Genomic DNA, 20,177 nt, shown 5'->3' on the forward strand with positions numbered 1-20,177 from the left:
TGATAAAATGCAACATCCCCACTGACACCTAGGAGTCCCTGGCCAAAGACCGCCCTAAGTGGAGGAAGTGCATCCGGGAGGGGGTTGAGCACCTCGAGACTCATCGCCGAGAGCATGCAGAAATCAAGCACAGGCAGTGGAAAGAGCGTGCGGCAAACCAGTCCCACCCACCCTTTCCCTCAACGATTATCTATCCCACCTGTGACAGGGACTATGGTTCTCGTATTGGATTGTTCAGCCACCTAAGGACTTATTTTTAGAGTGGAAGCAAGTCTTCCTCGATTCCGAGGGACTGCCTATGATGATGATGATATGGGGGCCGATGTCAGCAGCTATTCTATGGCATATCTACCTAATCTACATATAATATATCTAACTCATTTCTTTACTCTCCCACAGGCCCATTAAGAACCTCCACCATTGTTCAGGTGCAAGAGGAAGGCGACTCCTCAGAGGAGCCTCCAGCCTCTGAGGGCGCACCATCATCAGACCTAAGGGTACCCAGCGTCAGTGCAGATATGCACACCTCGGTGGGTCCCTTGCGTGATAGAATAGTGTTATAACCTGGTGTGTCACAAATTACAATCAAGCAAGAGCAGATGGTGGAGACAGGAACAGCAGTGGAGGCTCCTCGCCGGAGCACGCAGGACTTTCCCAGTTCTGCGCAGCTGCATGCAGACACTGAGCTTCAGGGGCCATCCAGAATGATGGCAATCCTGGAGCTGCAGAAACAAATGCAGGAGGCTCTGACAGGTTTTGCAAATACAATGACTGCCAATAATCAGAGAATGGAGGAGTCCATCTCCTATATGAGCACCACCATGTCACAGGTGATGGCGACTGTAGGCTCTTCCATGGATAGGAGGATGGCCATCTGCATGGAGCAGCTAATGTGCCACTCAGAGGAGCACATGCCATCTATGCAGAATAGATGGCTATCTATGGACAATAGATGAGTATCTATCGAGACTAGATGGCAGAGGCTCATACATTCTCTAGGAGGAATGTTAGTATAGACGTGGGTCCTCATGACCCCACTGATGTGCAACATGGTGCTCTCCAGCTCCTTGCTAGCAGGGATGTGAGGGTGGCCCATTAGAGCGATGATGGTGAGAGGGGACATGGAAGTGGGGGCTCCTCTAAAGTGCTCACACTTCTCCCCCATTGCAACCCCCTCAGTCAGAGCCCCAGATGCCTCTCCAGATAGCGATGGCTGAGTGTACCCCTGCACAGTCGCAGGAGGAGCAGATTTTGGCAGGGCCATCACAGAATCCAAAACCCAGAGGACAACCACAAAAAGTGTCTAAGCAGTCGCAGCAGGGAGGTGAGGAGGCTGCCTGCCTCTACCTCTGCTGAAGCCACAGGGGTACTACCACATAGAAGGATAAGATAAAGATGTCTCACAAGTAGATTCACAAGGGTAGCCACTTGGTTGTTTTATTCAATGTTGACGTGAAGTTTCAGTTTACTTAATGTGAACCATGAATTTCTTTCTTTTCAAAACTTCCTGGTCTTAGACAAATTTATGTGCACCATTGGGAGTGGCTTAGTTAGTTGGAGTGAAGGGTCAGGCATAACGTTACCTCCAGCAATGGTGGTGAATGTAAAAGGATTGGTCATTATAGGGATGCTTAAGGGTGTAGCTGTGGGGTGCTGCCAACCTGATGAAGCATGAGGCAGCCATATGGGTGTCCTACGTAAAGTTAAGTAAATCTGGCTATGATGAGGCCATCCCCAGCCGCCCGAGCAGCAATGTGCTCGAGTGCTGGTGCCATCTGTACCGCAGTTTTCTCCTGCTCCTTCTCATCTTCCAGTTGATGCTCCTCCTCCTCCTTTGAAGAGGCTATGCGCTCGGTGCCTTGCTCCTCATGCAGCACTAATCCTCTCTGCTGCACTATGTTGTGCAGAGAGCAGTGGACAACTACAATTCTGGAAACCCTGGCTGGTGTGTACTGAAGGGCTCCTCCAGATCTGTCAAGTTATCTGAATCGCATTTTCAGGATGCCCATTGTCGAGCTGCATGACACATCAGATAGAGATGTGGCCTTCATTATATCTTTCCTTGGCTTCAGTACTTGGCTTCCTCAATGAGCCACGTCTGCAGTGGATAGCCCTCGTTTCCATGCAGCCAGCCTGAAAGTCTGCTTGGCGGAGCGAAGAGCTGAGGGAGGGTGGACTGGCGCTGGATGAAAGAGTCATGCAGCTTCCAGGGAACTTAGCGCACACATGCATGATGATCTTTCTATGATTGCAGACCAGCTATACATTGAGGGAGTGTAAGCCTGTACGATTGACAAAGTCTCCTGGGTGATGATGGGGTGCCCTGGCCACATGTGTGCAGTCGATGATGCCCTGCACCTGTGGGAAGTCAGCCAGAGTGGTAAAGTCGAGCGCTCACTCAGTCACGCTGGCTTCATCAGTGGCAAAGTTTCCATAAGTGGCTGACTAGTCAAGCAGGGCATCGGTGATCTGTGTGATGCATTTGTGGGCAACCGACAGCGAGATGCCATAAATGTCTGCTGCAGATCTGTGGAAGGGGCCTAAGGCAAAGAAGTTGAGGGTGCTAGTGAGTTTGTCAGCATGTCCACCCGCTCCTTTGGGCTGGAGGTCTTCCTCCAGCAATGTGTCAATGCCTGCAATGATAGCCTAAGCCTCCTTTGGCACTGCTGCTCAGTCATGTTGAAGAAGCTCATCCTCTGCCTGTGTTGGGGGTATCGCCTCTGACGCGGTGCAGCCCTGCAATGATGTTCTCTGTCCTGTGGAGCATCTGGGTGTTGAGGAGAAAGTTGATGGTGTTGCTGGTGTTGGGGCTCATTGTGGTCAGATTCTGATGGGCAAGGTGAGACAATATAAACGGCACTATGCTAATGGAAGAAATGGCAGCTGAAGTAGAGTTGACAGAAGCAATCTGTCAATGGTGAGAGAAGTTCTTCCAATGAGGTGAGACTGGATGCAGACTTTGCTGGAAAGGCTTGCAGCCTACAGAAAGCTCAATCTGTGCTGGGAATGCAGTGATCAACAGCGCCTGCCTGAGGAAAGTGATCAGCTGTAAGGTGGGAGCTTTTAAAATCATTTGATACTGTCAACTAATCAGCTGGAGCGATGATCATTCAACTCCTGCCTCAGGTACCCGAGCTGCGTGAATCCCGTGGCTATGGAGGGATTTTAAAATGTGGGGGGGACGGGGAGGAAGGCTCTTAAGTGTCTGTAAACAAGCTGATAATGATTTCAATTAGGTCGCCCACCTCTGCCGGCCGGGTTGCTGCAACACCGGCAAACGCGCTAGTGGGAAAGGCACGCTGGGACAGGTTGACGGTGGGTTCCCGACCTGCTCCCAGTTTTTTCCAATTTCCCCACCTGACCCACCTCCATTCCCGCCCACAAGGACCCCAGAAAATTCTGGCCGTGATTTCTAGACATTTCTTGCCATTGTTCTGCAAAACAATGGTCTGTATCAAGATGTTAAATCTGGTTTGGGAACAGAAAATTAACAAACTGACACTTTGTTTGCGAAGGTGTCCGGATGTTACCTTGTGCTCCAACTCTTCCAGACTAGGAAACTGGGCACTTGTTCAGTCAATTCTTTGTGACTCTGGCTTGCTATTTTGCAAGCGACAAACTCGTACTAATACTGTGTCTGTGCAATCTGAGGACAGAGCTCAGTGCAGAGGTTAAGAGGTCTGCAACACTTTAGCCTCTCATCTGTCATCAATAAACAACAAGCAAAAGTGCTACAGTCAGATCATGACTGAGCTCTCTGCTTACCAATGAAATTACTCTTCCCAATAACAAAAGATGAACTTTCATTTCACAATCTCAGGACGTCTAAAAGAGCTTTACAGCCAATGAAGTACTTTTGAAGTGTAATCACTGTTGTAATGCAGCAGTCAATTTGCACACAGCAACGTCCCACAAACAGCAATATGATAAAGAGCGGATAATCTGTTTTAGTGATGTTGGTTGAAAGATAAATATTTTTTCAGGCACCATAGAGAATCCCCCTGCTCTTCTTTGAAAACTGCCAAAGGATCTTTTACATCCATTTGAGAGGGCAGACATCTCGTCCAAAATATACCCCAATAACAAATCACAGGCAGACATTTGCTCAGATCGTAAAATCTTTATTAGACAAATATTCAATTTAACACCAATGGATTGTGTGCCGTTTTCCTTTAAATCCGTAGATATACCACATGCACTGCAATAACTACATGACTAATTAAATAAAAGCTTGAATCCATGGACCTCTCATTCACTTTCACAGTAAAGTGCATCTCTAACACCTTCACCTGGAGAAACAAATTTGAAATGAATCCAAAAGCTAACACTTTTCAAATACACCCTCGCATCAGGACTGCTGAGGTTAGTCTTTGAGCAAATCTCTATCTCATTGGCACCCCAGTGTCAGTTCTCCAAACCTTTGTGTTCCCAGCAATCACCAGGATTAATATTGAGTTCTGCCCTCATTATACTTGCACCACTTTATAGAAAAATAAGTTTACTTTTTACATCATAACAATGCTCAGCAGTAAGAACCTTGTATATTCTGCAACACAATGGTTTGTATCAAGATGTTAAATCTGGTTTGGGAACAGAAAATTAACAAACTGACACTTTGTGAAGATGTCCGGATGTTACCTTGTGCTCCAACTCTTCCAGACTAGGAAACTGGGCACTTGTTATTCTGGCTTGCTATTTTGCAAGTGACAAACTCGCACTAATACTGTGTCTGTGCAATCTGAGGACAGAGAACCATTGTTTTGCAGAACCTTGTATGTTGCTGATAGCAAAAAAGTCAATTAAAAACTTTTCCTGAATGTTGTGCTGATTAGGGTAAGACGTGACTATTCCAATGCTCTCCTGGCTGGCCTCTCATCTTCCACCCTGCATAAACTTGAGCTCATACAAAACTATCCTAACTCACACCAAGTCCCATTCACCCATCACCCCTCTGTTCGCTGACCTACATCAGCTCCCAGTTCGGCAACACCTCATTTAAAAAATTCTCATCCTTGTTTTCAAATCTCTCCATGGCATCGCCCCTCCCTATCTCTGTAACCTCCTCCAACCCAACAATCCTCCGAGATCTCTGCACTCCTCCAATTCTGGCTTCTTGCACGACCCTGATTTTAAATCACCATGTGGCCGTGCTTTCAGCTGCCTAGGCCCTCCATAAACCTCTCTGCATCGTTCTCCTCCTTTAAGACGCTCCTTAAAACCTACCACCTTGGCCAAGCTTTTGGACATCTGTACTAATATATCCTTATGTGGCTTGGCATCAAATTTTGTTTGAAAAGGTTCCTGTGAAATGGCTTGGAAGGTTTTACTATGCTAAAGGCGCTATACAAATGCAAGTTGTTGGTGTTGTTGTAGTACTGAACCCACATTGGTACCAGGTACCAGCATCACCCTCTCTTAGATCAGGTGCAGCACAGGGGAGCTGGAGGGTAAAGTTCCATGTGAACACAAAGCACGTGATCCTCACTTCATTTCTTCCTTGACTACATAACCGATAACAGCAAATTAGCAGGTGGAAAATTGCGAACCGGAATCCATTTCACTGCTCCCTAGGGGTTGGGATCGCCTAAAGCATCTGACTTGGTTTGCAGGAACTCTTTTGGAGCTAATTCCATCTTCCTGGTCTTAACTCCCTTGTGTTTGGACCAGAGGCACAAGAAACTATTCATTCTCAGAAAGTGGACACCACTGGCAAAGCCCACCCCCCAGTTGCCCTTGAGAAGGTAATGGTGGGCCTTCTTCTTGAACCCCTGCAGTTCTTGTGGCGAAGGTACTCCTATAATTGTGCACACCATCATACCGCACCCTGGGTTCTTCTTGCCTAGTGCTGCACAAAAGGAGATGATTATTAAGCTGTTGGGCCAAATTCTCCCCACCCCCCTCTCCCTCCAGAAGAGCCATACCTCTATATATCAGGTTTGATTAATTTACATTGTGGGACACTATTCCTTTGGTCCCTCCTAGTAATATAGTTCCTGTTGGTCCATTCTTTGCAAAACTGATCACAAAAAGTAGATATCCAATATAGAATTGGTTAAGGAAAATCAAAATGGTTTATAGTATAGGTATCCAAACAAGCTGCCCTCGAAAGCACCGGCAGTCCCAATGTATCAGCAAGGCAACCCAAACAGCCCACTCACCCCAGTCCTATTTGTGTTTATGTTTCTTACTCTCTGGTTTGCCCTGTTTAAATTTTGGGGGCCTGGAGGTTTTAAAAGGGCTGTTTTTAGCTCTATTACCTCATTAGTACATAAATGCTAAATCAGAATGCAAGATTTGTTAGTATTGGCAACTTGAAATACAAATTCATTAATGAGAATATGGATTTAAACTTCATAGGTGAACTCCAAGGCTCCATGGTATGAACTTATGTGGGCCATGAAGATAAAAGTTTGGTATCCCTTACCTATGGACACATTCTTACACTATGGTGATTTACATATCTCAAACCATTCCTACTCATTTGTAGTTTACCATCTTTGCCACTGATTAATAATGGATCTGCATGAACTGGAGCATTGGAATTCAGGGAAGTAATTTTAACCTAATCTGCCCAGCAAGCGTGATGGGATCAGAACAGCACCCATTTTACATCCTGTCCAAGTTTACTCTTGGTCATAGTCAATGCAGATTAATATTGGGCGGAGTGTAAACTACAACAATTTTTAATTATATAGCACCGTTAATGTAGTAAAACATCCTAAGGCACATCAGTCGAGTGGAATCAGACAAAAACTGCACCCAAGCCAAAGGCAGTGCAATTAAGACAGATGACCAAAAGCTTGGTCGAAGAGGTAGGTTTTAAGGAGTGTCCTAAAGGAGAGAGGCTGAGAGGTTTCGGGAGAAAATTCCAGAGCTTAGGGCCGATACGGTTGAAGGCACTGCTGCAAATTGCGGAATGAAGGAATTGGACGATGCATACGAGATGGCAGCCAATCCAATCTCCTCAGTTTCCCACTGGACTGGTTAACTTGAAATTACTCTTGCTAAGTTAATAATCAGTCTTCCTGCTTCCTGATCTGCAGCATGTGGAATTTATTATTTTGGCAACAGTTCTGCAACATATTTGATGTGACTGTTAAACAAGGCTGACATCTTTGTTAAAAAAAGACTCAATAGCATATATTAAACATTTTACTCAACATCACACAAAAAGAACCACTGCTTCTCCCATCAGATGGGTCATAAAGTGTTGTGAATATTTCTGGATTCAGCTCTGATAACATTATTGCTCAACCTGGGGCCAGTATTGGGGGCGTCAGTGTGGGGCATCAGTGAGCATCCCCCATACCCTGCATAGTCATTCTTCCCCTGATACTTTCTCAAATGATTGCTTGCAATGGTCTCTGCCGCACACTCCCACTGCACTCTCAATTCTCTTTGCTACCAAACTTTGTTCTTTTGATTCCGCCGGCCACCCCCACCTTCTCTCTAACCAGCACCTCCATCCCATGCAAACTACCCTGGGGCTATCTACACAAGTACATTGGCCTAATGGATGAAGGCATGGTCCAATGTAGCATTAAGCCACACAGAATAGATGGCCCCCGAGTTCGATTCTCAGTCTGTGATTTCAACTAGTGCAGCAGTAGCTTTTAAAGAGTTGGCAGAGACATGATGGGCTGAATGGCTTCCTTCTGTGCTGCAAGATCCTATGACTATAATTGGCTTCAGTCACCCTGGCCTAGGGAACAGAGAGGGTGAAAAAAATGGTTCAAGCTCCTAATGGTTATCTACTGGCTTTGACTATATCTGGACATGTTGGGTAAGAGGCTCAGGTTTGGCTACAATACTCTCCATGGTAAAATAGATTGTTGACACTCATTATTAAGGCTCACACATGAATAATAACCACTTGGTTGATTTGGAGGAGTCTGGCAGAATGAATGAATCAGGAGAGATAGGAACGTCATTCTAAATGAAAAAAGACCAAGGTTCATCTGGTTCGTCTTCTACCAAGTAGTCGCTTGATACAACATTAATAGGGTTGTTGACTAATAATAACAATCAGTCTCTATCAATTAGTCTACAATAGACCCAGACATTACATGAGGAAAACCCCAGTGCTGGAGAGCTTTGGGAACCATAGATTCAAAGTTGTCTGTTCCTCCAAAACAAGCTACACTTACCACATTATGTCTCAAATTACTCATCTACTATATCCCAAAATGTTACTTTCTGAAAGAAATCTATCTAATTTGCATTTGAGTGAATCAATACTAACTGCTTCCACCGTCTCCCTCTGGAATTCGTTCCATAGATTGACCACTCACTCATGGAATGTTTTACAGATTAGTTTTGAATTTACCCCTCTTCAAGCACAGGCCATGTCCTCTGGTTCTGGACGAGGTGAAACAGCTTGTCATAGAATCCTAAAACCAGTAATCGGATCTCAAACTTTCCTTTTCCAGTACGTACATAATAGGAAGAAAATTCAGGACAGAAACCACAAGTGGAATACAATTTAAAACAAATAATTTGTTTACACAACAGATATAGCCAAGAGAGCACAATGAAGACATTTATTTTACAGGATGTTTTTCATCAATTCCAAACTGTACACCTGACTCAGGTATAAATTGTTGCTCTCCTGCCTACAAACCTCATGGGAAAAAAATTACATACACTCCTCCAAAAATATGCACAGCATTTTTTTGCCAAAAAACTATTCAAAAATAATACGCAACAAAATCAGCTGACTCCAAACCCTTTATACTTGATCCAAAATTAGATGGTTTCAACCCCTTATACATATTCCATCAAATGATTTCAACACCTTACACACAATCCAAAATCAGATGTTTTCAAGTCTCTTACACATGATCCAAAATTCCACAATCTGCACATATCCCGACATCATAATTCACCATTTCTTTATTTAGACCAGCACACCAGTCCTGTGTGCAGCAACTTGTTTTTAAAAACACACACTCATGGAGCCACCTACTGAACCCCTGAAATGTGCCAAACTTGGTTACTCAGTTAAATCCACTCTTTGTGTGCACCTCACACTCCCTCTGTCCCTGATGTGAAGCAGTGAGTAATCGGGAGTAAATTGAGCAATAAATCGACTATGGAAGTTTTTAAATATATTAACATTGTGTTGATCTAAATTGGTTGATTACAGACTTATTGGTCACATCTTGATTTGGTTACCCATACTGTTGCAATAGTGAATTACACTGTTGATCTGTATGTCTGCTCTTCCCTTTATTGCTGTATCTGGGCAATCAATTTGCATTGCTGAGGAAGAGATGGTCCAAAGAATTCAGCATGAAGTAAACATTACTGAGCAAGATGACAAATATAATCTCAACCAGAAAGTTGAGATCTTTATACTGTGTCTGCTATCTCAGTTATCTGCACTCTCGATTATTCCTCCAATGTATTTGTGGGCTTTGGGTTGGGAGACCAGTGGGAATTGGGGAACCACCAAAAAAAATCTTTCAATTTAAAATGAAATAGAAAATCGAGAGAGTTAATTTCAAACACCAAAGGATATTTGTGGATTATCTGCCAATTCCTATTATCCACGGGGGTTCCTTCATTACGACTTATAATTGGAGCTCCAGTGGATTTTACTTTAATCTCCTGCATGTTTGCTTTGGTAGTGGATGGTGAAACAGTCTCCAGCTAGGTCTACAGCGGGACACATTGGCCGAGAAATTGCTGCAATGGCACATCCCGCAATGAACGTAGTGAATTGGACTTTTTCCTCACCCTTCATATCACATTATATTTGCATCGCAAATTGCTGGAAATGAGAATTGATAAAGGCCCAGCAATGTTAACATCGCATCAGGGATCTCGTGAACTTTGGGTCCAATATTCCTTAACCAATGAAAGAAAAAGATAGAGAAATAAACAGAGCAAACAACAAAGAAGGTAATAGGGTGAATTTGAGTCAAATTAGGTACACAATGAGAAATAAAAAGAGGGAGAGTGGTTTAAGAGAGAGAGAGAGAGAAAAGAGACAGAAAAGGAAAAGTAAGAAAAAAAAAGGAATAAGCAGAAGACATTGCAACCCAGTTGTGTTTGGGAATTGTTGTATTGGTCCTTGAGAAGTTAAGAAATGAATGAATGGCAGAGTAGATGTGCAAAAAGTACAAACATTCTTGACTCATGAAGTATAGAACCAACGGCCCCATCCATCATGATTAGGAACAGTGGAACATCTTTCAAAGGAACATAAGAATTGCTTGACTAAGCAAAGCCAAGGTGTATCTAGTTCGCCTTCTACCATTCTGGTAGTTGCATGATGCAATGATAAGAAATCAATCTTGATCAATTAGCCTGCAACAGACCCATACATGACATGAGGAAACCCCCAGTGGTGGAGAGCTCTGGGAACCATAGGTCCAATGTCATTGTTTTCTTCTGAAGTACACTAAACTTACCAAGTCATATCTTAAATTACCCACATGCCGTATCCCAAAATGATTTTCTGAAATAAATCTATCTAATTTGCATATCTTACTGTCAAGCCTGATTTTAAGTTTTTAAAAATCTCTAGGAACAATTTACTACCTGCTGGAGTGAGAGACCACAGCTTCATCTGTTCCATTCAGGGCCTCCAGGGTTGAGATTCACGTCAGGACCATAAATCACGTCATTAACAGGATCCTTATGGCATGAATTACCAGCTCTAAATGGCAGCGGTAAGATTAATTAGTATTTACGACACAAATCCAGCAATTTCATGACATGCAATTAATTTCAATGCAGAGGCTCAACGAGGTTGCAATTTTTTCAAATCATCCAGCAAATTGTGAAGAATTCGTGGCATATCTCTTCTTCACCACAAGTTGTAGGTTATTTTGTGAACTAATAATGGTGAGTGCTGCTAATTCACCATTATTTTCCAGCAATTTCTGTGCCAATGCCTATCTCTTTTTTTAAATCACCAATGTCCTAGTTGGCTTGTTTCCCCAATAAGGCTGCTTCTACTTTCTTGAATTTCAGGAGTTTGGCTTGAAGCTCCCAGTATGCAAGATACACCCACATTAACCTGCCATTTTGTCCTTTGTCAGTGTTTTGCACATTTGCACAGTGTGTTTCATGTTTAAAGATATATTTCAAGCCAGCTTCGATGCCCAACTCTTTGGCAACTGGGTTTGTAACCGCTTGGCTCAGCAGATTCCTCTCTAATTCCAGTCTTTCTTTTCGTGGTATAAAATAACTGCAGAACAGGTTTTGCCTGTTGACCAGGGACTTTTCAAATTCTTTTATTAGTGCTTTGGCTTGGCTTTGCCACACTCCTTCTCTCTCCACCATATCCTGATACAAAGCTCCTACCACCCCAGAATACTGCAGGGAATGTTTTTTCTCCTCTATAGTTATACGTTCTTGCTCCAGCTGCCTGCGTTCTTCAACTAGCTGCCGACTCTGTGCCAAAAGGGCTTCACGGTAGGTTTGCACTTTACTTTTGAGCTTTTCCTGCTCGAGCTCACATTTTGCAAGCGAGCGTCGATTTTGAACAATTATATCTTCGTATTTCAATTTCAGATCTTTTTCTGTAGTGTCTATCGTGTTTTTGCATGCTGCTCTTACTTGTTCAATCTCTTTCTGTGATTCTCTCGACCAGATCCAGCCTTGAAAAACAAAAAGACAGATTTCTTTCCAATTTTGGGTTTTTTAACTGCAGGAGAAAAACTTTCAACTATAGACCAGATTCATCTCTTTTAGATAACAAATATCAATAAGTAACATTCAAGTTGTGTACTTTACATCATACAACACTAACATTATTGGGATCATGAATTGAGCGGGGGGGAAGGAGGGAGGGAGATTATCTTGTTTCTTTTTTTTTAAAAAAAACAGTGGCTCGATGGGTTGAATGTCTCCTGTTCCTATGCAACCAAGTCTTTCTTTTACTCCAGAATTACACTATATCTGATAAGACAAAAAGCCAGACAGTAATGTAAATTCACAAGACTTACGGAAGGCAGCTAGTCCCAACATAGGCACCAGTAAAGCATAATTCCATTTGCTTCCATCACCTTCACCCTCCCTGCGATTGGGGTAGATATTCCAATTCTGCATCGGCTCATTGAGGTTATTCATGGACTTGCTGTTTGGTATCGACAGTAATGATATCTGGATTCCAGTTGGCAGGAAGCACAAAGGAAATGAGATAGAATTACATAAAATATACAGCACAGAAACAGACTATTCAGTCCTTGCCAGTGTTTAAGCTCCATTTGAGCCTCCACCCATCCTTCCTCATCTAACTCTATCAGCATAACCCTCTATTCCCTTCTCCCCTATATGCTTATCAGCTTCCCCTTAAATGTATCTATACTATTCACCTCAACCACTCCCTGTGGTAGCGAGTTCCATACTCTCACTACTCTTTGGATAAAAAAGTTTCTTCTGAATTCCTTATTTGATTTCTTGGTGACTATCTTAAATTGATGGCCTCTAGTTTTGCTCCCCACCCTCAAGTGGAAACACTCTGTATCTACTCTATCAAAACCTTTTATAATTTTAAAGACCTCGATTTTATCACCCAGCCTGTTCATCCATTCCTGATAGATATAACCTCACAGTTCTGGTATCATTTTTGTAAATTTTTTTTGCACTAAATTATTGGCCCAGATTTTGCAGTCAGCAGCGAAGGGATGGCGCTCGCTGCTGACCTCGAAGAAAGCTACCCACAAAGGTTTAGCAAGCTCTGTGGCGTCAATTTCATTCTCGTGCCAGCTATAAGGGATCTCAGTCATCCAGGAACAGTAAAGTCATCAAGCAGGCTGAGCAGCCAAATGAAGAATTCTCAGATAGCAAATCAGGAAGTAAAAAGCACAGATTAACATTCATTTTTTAATCATTTTACAGAGAGCAAAATAAAAATTGGGACATACACATAGGAGTAAGGTAGATGCTGAAATATCAAACTTTAAAAAATATATATTTATTATTTTAAAAATCTATAGAATGTTTTAATCATGAATGGAAAGAATGACACTTCAGAATTATTACATTAGTTTTTCAGGGGCCAAGAGGTTGTTCTGCAGTAATTATGACTTAGTATGTCATTAAAAACTCAGTTACACCTCATTCAACAAGGCTTAATTTTGTCAATGGTTTTTAAGTCAGAATAGGGCAAAAACAGTTGAAGTGCATATCAAATCATTAATTCTGCGCTGATTGCATCTGTGAAGACTGAAACATTGAACTCAGGAGCAGGGCATCAACTTCTGTATTTCCGTGTTTAACCACACATGTGGAAGCCAGAAGTTACTCTCAGTTTTGCACAGTAATGATGGCGAGCGCCAACAGTTTCATCGTCATTACAGCCGCAAATTTCGGGCGATAATTCTCCAGAAACAATTCAGGATATTAACAGAAGTGCAGTGGCTTTTACTAAAATATCTTTACAAGCAGCACTGTGGGATGATATTTAAAATGTTTTAAAAACTTGAGACAACAACAATCTTCATGACTCCCTGAACATGCTTCAAAGCAAAATAGCAGGGTTATGTCAATTCCAGAATTGTAGCTCCCCAATTCTAATAGTGATCAAGGAACACCCGAAATGACTTCATAAAAAGGACATGTCTTACCAATCTCAATGTATTTTTTGAAGTTACAAAATTGGTGGATGATGGTAGTCTAGTAGACATTCCAAAAAGCTTTTGACACAAAAGGCTTCTCTATAAGATTGAAGCCTGTGGTATTAGTGGTACTATATTAAGCTAGATTGAGAACTGACTGGTAGGACATAGGCAAAAAGTAGTTATAGATGGATTGGAAACCAGTCACCAGTGGTGTCCCACAGGGATCAGTATTGCGACCATTGCTCTTTACTATTTTTTTAATGATCTGGATGTAGGTTTTGGGGGCACAATCTGCAAATTTGCAGTTGACGCCAATATCTGTGCAAGTATGAGGACAATAGATAACCCTTGTGATAGAGAATTCAAACAGGCTGCATTTAGACAGGTTGAGAAAACATAGACTCCCATGTATACGTGCGACTGAGCACATTGCATTAAGTCATAAATCAATTTGACATTTTAGGACTTTTGGGTAGCGAGCCAATTAAAGGTTAAAAGACTATCAAATGCAGCCAATAAGGTCAAAGAAGGCGAGTTCTTTTCTGTAAATTGCACCAGGTATAAGTACAGCCATTTTGACCATGTGGTCTCAGATGGACAAAGGCCTGGCTTAAAGACAAGAGCTTGTTGCTGCTGCCAAAATAAAGTTACATTAAAACTACAATCGGAGTTCGTACTTCATTGGAAATTAAGAGATCTAACAATTTTGGCGTCACGAACACGATCGCTGAGGGAAGAAACTTAATTTTGGACATCGGACCAACATACTGAGGTAAGGACTCCTCTTTATAAAAGTCCTCGGTCAAAAGTCTAAATTCGCCTCTCCTTCTACGCGATTCCAAAAGCCTCCGGTTTGCGAACCCTCCGGTTGGTAGTCGGTTCGAGGTCCCATAGACGTCTAACTTCGGCGGTGTGTAATCACCGACCCACTGATCAGCTGGAAAGCCTACGACTCGAGACCACAGTAAAGAAATCAGTATGATGGCAGCAGGAGATAAGAGCAAAGAATTGCCTACAACTGTTAAAGGCGGGCAGGCACCACCTGAGGTTTCAATAGATGAAGTCCTCGAACAGTTGAAAGAATACATAGAGCAACAATTCAACTTATCTAAAACCTGTATTAAGATCGAACAAAAGTACAAAACCTCCAAAGGACAATGGTCATTGGACGAGATTAAAAGGGTCTGGGGAAAAATGACCCGTATGAAAAATAAAGAGCGAACTAGATGGTCCCTAGCCGTTATGGGCCAGATCCGAAAGCGGAATGAAATTACAATGCGTTCCCAACATGATCGAGAACTGATCAGTACAAAGGACCAATTGCAAGCTGTTTGTGCACAGCTGCGACAGAAAATACTTGAACTTGAAAAGCTGGAAGCTGAAGTTAAAGATCTTAAAGGTGAAATTAAAGAATGGAAAAAATCATTTGGTCAAGAGACAGTAATAGGAAAAGGAAAATGTATCGGTCAATTCCCAGGGTACCCATGTTTGGATAAATTAAAAGCGCAAACCCGAAGACACGACCGAGGAATAGATACGGATTCTGAATCCTCTGATGATACAGGGTCGGAGGATGAAGAATTAGGGGTGCGCTTTGCCCCATTTAAAAAAAGACGAGTTGTAGTCAAATCAGAAGAGACTGCGGATGAGGGCGGAACCAAAAAAATGAGGAAAAGGGTGTATGCAGAATACTTATTTTATGATCCGGCAGACCCAGAGAAAATTGATAAATGGTCCAAGGAATTGCCCAATCCAAAAAAAGGGGGAGTGAAAACGTGGGACCAATTGGACCGCTTAAGAAATATATATCAACTTCATCCCTGGGACGGAGTGCAAATTTTGACCATAATGGTGCCAAAAACACAGGGAAGAAAATTGCACGACAAGGTAGAAGCAGCTTTGGAGCAGGATGAGCAAGAAGTAAACGCAGGATGGGAGGCGATTAAACACTGGCTGCAAGCCTTCAGTCTAGCTAAGACAGACTGGGGAAAAATTGCAGCCTGCCAACAGAAAGGAACAGAGGAGGTCCTGGAGTATGACGAGCGGTTTAGATGCACGTGGCTAGAACATTCGGGTATGAATAATACGGATGAGGAAATGGATGGACAAGTGTTTGGACCCCTGAAAGCAGCTTTCGTGGCAGGTCTAAAGCCAGAACTGTCCAAAATGCTTACAGTAGTGTTACTGGACTGGGAAGGTAGAGGAACTACCTTTGCAGCATTGGTGGATCGATGTAACCAATTAGATCGGGATATGGGAGCTAAAGTCCGAGCTGTACACGCTATGGGATGGAAATCCCAGGATTCCGATAAACAGTTATTCAGAAAATTACCCGGAAAATGCCATTATTGTGGGAAAGAAGGTCACTGGGTCAAGACGTGCAGGGCAAAACAGAAAGGTCGTGGCTGGGGAAGAGGATGCAGCCAGGGATACAATTCAGCCAACAAACCAGGCTTGTCACAAGATAACGATCTCATAGAAGCATTTAAGCGACTGACAATACAACAACAGAAGAAGTTACTTGGGATAGCAAAAAACGATTAGAGCCCACCCTGGCCCCCCTCCTCGCACTAATACAACAAAGGGGAGATGGGCTATATATAACTGTGAGGGTGAGCGATAAGGATATTGACTGTCTTTTAGACACATGAGCGGAATTAACATGCTTACCCCTACAATATGGAGACTTTTTGCCATTGGATGGTAGGGCACGTACAGCCTATGGAGTTGGGGGCCATAAAATGGAAATTAAAAGGACAACACTGGTACTTATAGGGCTGGGTCCACATGAACTAACCACGCCGGTCTGGATAGGCCCAGTAGATCAACCCCTTTTGGGAATGGACGTTCTAATCCAAATAGATTCATCGTTGCATTTCGAGAATGGTCGGGTGACATGGTCAATTAGAACTTTGAAGAAAGAAGAATTGAAGGAACACCCGATATGGGCTAAAGATAAGAACGATTGTGGCCTACTCCAGATGGAGCCTGCGTCATTTACCGGGACCAAGCCTCCATGCACTAAATAGTATCCCATCAGTCCAACTGCCATCGCGGGAATCTTACCGGTTATTCAGCAATTGGAGAAACAAGGGGTGCTTATTAAAACGCATAGCTCCTCCAATAGCCCCGTGTGGCCAGTACAGAAATCTAATGAGATTTGGCGTTTGACTGTCGATTATAGGAAAGCTAACCAGTGTATTGATCAAAAAGCTCCTTTGGTCGCAGATCCCTCCACCATTTTTAATGCCCTCAAACCGGAACATAAATATTTCTCGGTTATAGATATGGCCAACGGATTTTGGTCAGTGCCTCGGTCACCGGAGGCTCGACAGTGGTTTGCTTTCACGCTGCAAGGACAACAGTATGCTTGGACCCGGTTACCGCAGAGTTTCCACAACAGCCCTACGGTATTCCACATGGCTTTACAAAGCCATTTGCGAGAATTACCTCCCCTGTCATTCAATATGTAGACGATATCCTGCTAGCTTCAAACACGGAAGAACAGCATGAACAAGATTTACGAGCTTTGCTGGACCACCTTTGGCTGAAAGGACATAAAGCCAGCATCAACAAAGCACAAATATCCCAAGAAGAGATTGTATACCTGGGATAAAAGATTTCACAAGGAAAGAGAGAACTTACCCAGGATAGAACTGCAGCCATTAGGGCTGCTAAAAAAACCACCACTATTCAGGAACTAAGGTCTTTTTTGGGATTGTGTAACTTTAACAGAAATTGGATTGACTTGTTCACACAGCTAGCTCAGCCACTGAATGATATTTTAAAGGGGAAACGTGCCTCTAAAGAAGCCATCACCCTCATTAAGGAACATCAAGAGGCCTTCCTGAGTTTGAAAAAGGCTTTGTGTTCAGCACCGGCTCTGGGAATCCCCGACAGTGGTAAGCCATTTACCCTGTTTGTCCATGAGAAAGAAGGATATATGACAGCTATACTGACACAAGAACATGGGGATCGGCAAAGACCTATTGGCTATTAGTCGGCAAAACTGGATGCGGTAGCCCTCGGATGAGGAAGTTGCCTAAGGGCCATGGAAGCTACATGTCGAGCAGTAATGATCACTGCGGGTCTAGTCCTCGACCAAAAGCTGATTGTCAAGTGTCCCCACACCGTGTACGCTTTGCTGTCTATGAATAGAATGTCTCAGGTGACGGCAGCTAGATGGACCCGCTGGACAGCAGTTTTGGAAGCTCCTAATCTCCATAACGTCCGGACCAACCCGGTTAATCCCGCAACGATGCTCCCGATGTCAGAATCGAGGGAGCAAGAGGGGGGAGAATGTGAAGAGCATGACTGCGTGGAGATTTTAAAAGAAACAGAAGAAGCAGTTTTAGCAGCAGAGGAGCCTCTGCACAACCCAGACCCCATCCTGTTTACAGATGGTTCCTCCTTTGTTGACAATGGTACCAGAAAAGCAGGATGGGCAGTTACAACCTTATATGAGGTAGTGGCAAAAGGATGTTTACCCTCAGGAACATCAGCACAACAGGCCGAGTTATGGGTCCTGTCAGAAGCATGTCGAATAGCAGAATGACAGACAGCTAATGTCTACACAGATTCGCGTTATGCTTTTGGAGTCACTCACGACTTTGGTTTGTTATGGCGGAAAAGGGGATTCCTCACTGCTGCTGCTACACCTATCCGAAATGGAAAAGAAGTCCGAGACTTACTAGAGGCCATACAATTACCTCAGGAAGTGTCCATCCTGAAGTGTAAGGCCCATACCAAGGAAAATACCACAGAAGCACAGGGAAATGCCCAGGCCGACCAGGCAGGTAAAGATGCCGTCTCACAGGGCGCTCCCCCAGAAGAACCAACACAGATGTGCAGATTGAAAGCACTCAGGACTCTGACACGAGACCTTCAAACAATGCAAGGCGAGTGCTCCCCAGAGGAAAAATGGACATGGATTGAGGCAGGAATTAAGCTATGTGAAGATGGTGTCTGGAGACAAAGAGTTACCGACAAGCCAGTCGCGCCACAAGCGCTTATGCCTTTTTTAGCTCAAAAGATCCACTCGTGGGGACACTTGGCCTCACAACAGATGACGGCATGGTTCCAGAAAAGCTGGTGGGGTCGGGGATTTAAAAAACATGCCCAGCTGGTAGCAGACCGCTGTGTGGTCTGCCAGAAAAATAATTCTGGACCCATCACGGTAATGCTCCAACTGAGGCCCCCTGCCCCTGTCGGACCATTCCAGCATCTGCAGGTTGATTATATATCTCTTCCTTCATGCCAAGGATACACTAACATTCTTGTCATGGTCGACAGATCTCTAGATGGGTAGAAGCTGTCCCAACTAAAAGAGCCACAGCCAATCACACTGCAAAGGGCTTGTGTAAGGATTACATTCCCCGATGGGGAGTCCCGAGTAGCACTGACTCAGATCAGGGAACACACTTCACAGGTGCTGTTTGCCAAGAAGTCTGTAGGTTACTGAACATTACGTGGGATTTACACTGTCCTTATCATCCACAATCATCAGGACAAGTAGAGCGAATGAATCGAATTCTGAAACAACGGCTTGCCAAATATTATCAAGAAGGAACACCATGGCCCCAGGCACTACCAATAGTGCTATGTAGCATTAGGGCAACCCTGAACAGAACTACAGGTCTAAGCCCATTTGAAATTATAACAGGAAAACCCATGTCGCTGCCAGGAACTATTGATTTAAGGAAAGCTGATGTTCACTTAATAAGTGACACTTTGTTATCATACTGTCAGAACCTAACCAATGCTATTAGTTCTGTTTCCCGACAGATATCGGCAGCTTGGGGTAATCCACCCGAAGGAGGACACGACATCATCCCGGGAGTCTGGGTGTATGTGAAAAAGTTGCATAAAGAACCTTTGGGTGCCAAGTGGGAGGGATCTTATCAAGTGTTATTGGCCACCCAGGCAGCTGTTGAAGTCTAAGGAAAGAAAGCCTGGATCCACGCTGCACACGTTAAACGAGCACCCGTAACTGAAGCTGAAATCTAATAAGGACAATTACTTTTTGCCAAAATGTATAAATTTACTGTATTACTGACTGTAGGTATTCTAGACATAGGCCTACTTCTTACTAGCCGACCCTCTGCACCAAAGGGAAATAGTAGAGTACCAAGGGAATTACATGTAAATACCTTTTTATATATGTCATACATTTATGCCAAACAAGGTAACATTTCTAGTTGTTGGGTGTGTGCGCATATTCCTATTCACTCAAAGGGAGGGATTCCCTTGAGGCCAGTTCCCTTCAATATCTCGGAAATGACTGAGTGGATAATTAATCAAAACAAAACTGGCAATGCGTTTCAGGATACGGAAAACTGGGCACGTAAATGGAAGTCAGCAGGTTACAATCTGACTACCTTTGAAGGGGGATACCAACCATGCTACAATAATTCCAAACGGCTCCCATTTTTTGTTGTCACTAATACAACGGGAATAGGAAGACCGGGGGAATCGGTCTGTCTGATTAGAAACATCAAAGGAAGCCAAAATATGGGGTATAGTAACTGCTCCCGGAATTATAATATAATCAAGCCATGGAACCGTCCAAACTGGGCCGATGTGGGAATTTTTAACGTAACGGGG

At 43.5% G+C, this 20,177-nt stretch overlaps 2 protein-coding genes across 7 annotated transcripts in view; both read right to left on the bottom strand.

Moving 5' to 3' along the window:
• Positions 1-10,607, bottom strand: part of LOC139273502 (coiled-coil domain-containing protein 127-like) — a 105,709-nt gene extending 95,102 nt beyond the window's left edge. For all 5 annotated transcript variants that reach the window (XR_011595174.1, XR_011595164.1, XM_070890425.1 and 2 more), the window contains exon 1: positions 10,546-10,607. The gene's annotated coding sequence lies outside the window, so the exon portion shown is untranslated. The remainder of the gene's footprint in view (positions 1-10,545) is intronic.
• LOC139273493 (coiled-coil domain-containing protein 127-like) overlaps positions 3,947-20,177 on the bottom strand; it is a 68,804-nt gene continuing 52,573 nt past the window's right edge. For both annotated transcript variants that reach the window (XM_070890389.1, XM_070890399.1), the window contains 2 exons: positions 11,958-12,114; positions 3,947-11,609 (listed from right to left, as the gene is read on the bottom strand). In XM_070890389.1, coding sequence (XP_070746490.1) covers positions 10,930-11,609; positions 11,958-12,081 — 804 coding nt within the window. In that variant the 5' untranslated portion in view covers positions 12,082-12,114 and the 3' untranslated portion in view covers positions 3,947-10,929. The remainder of the gene's footprint in view (positions 11,610-11,957; positions 12,115-20,177) is intronic.

Source organism: Pristiophorus japonicus, chromosome 1 (assembly GCF_044704955.1).
Source record: "Pristiophorus japonicus isolate sPriJap1 chromosome 1, sPriJap1.hap1, whole genome shotgun sequence".
In the NCBI taxonomy this organism is placed as follows: Eukaryota; Metazoa; Chordata; class Chondrichthyes; family Pristiophoridae; genus Pristiophorus; species Pristiophorus japonicus.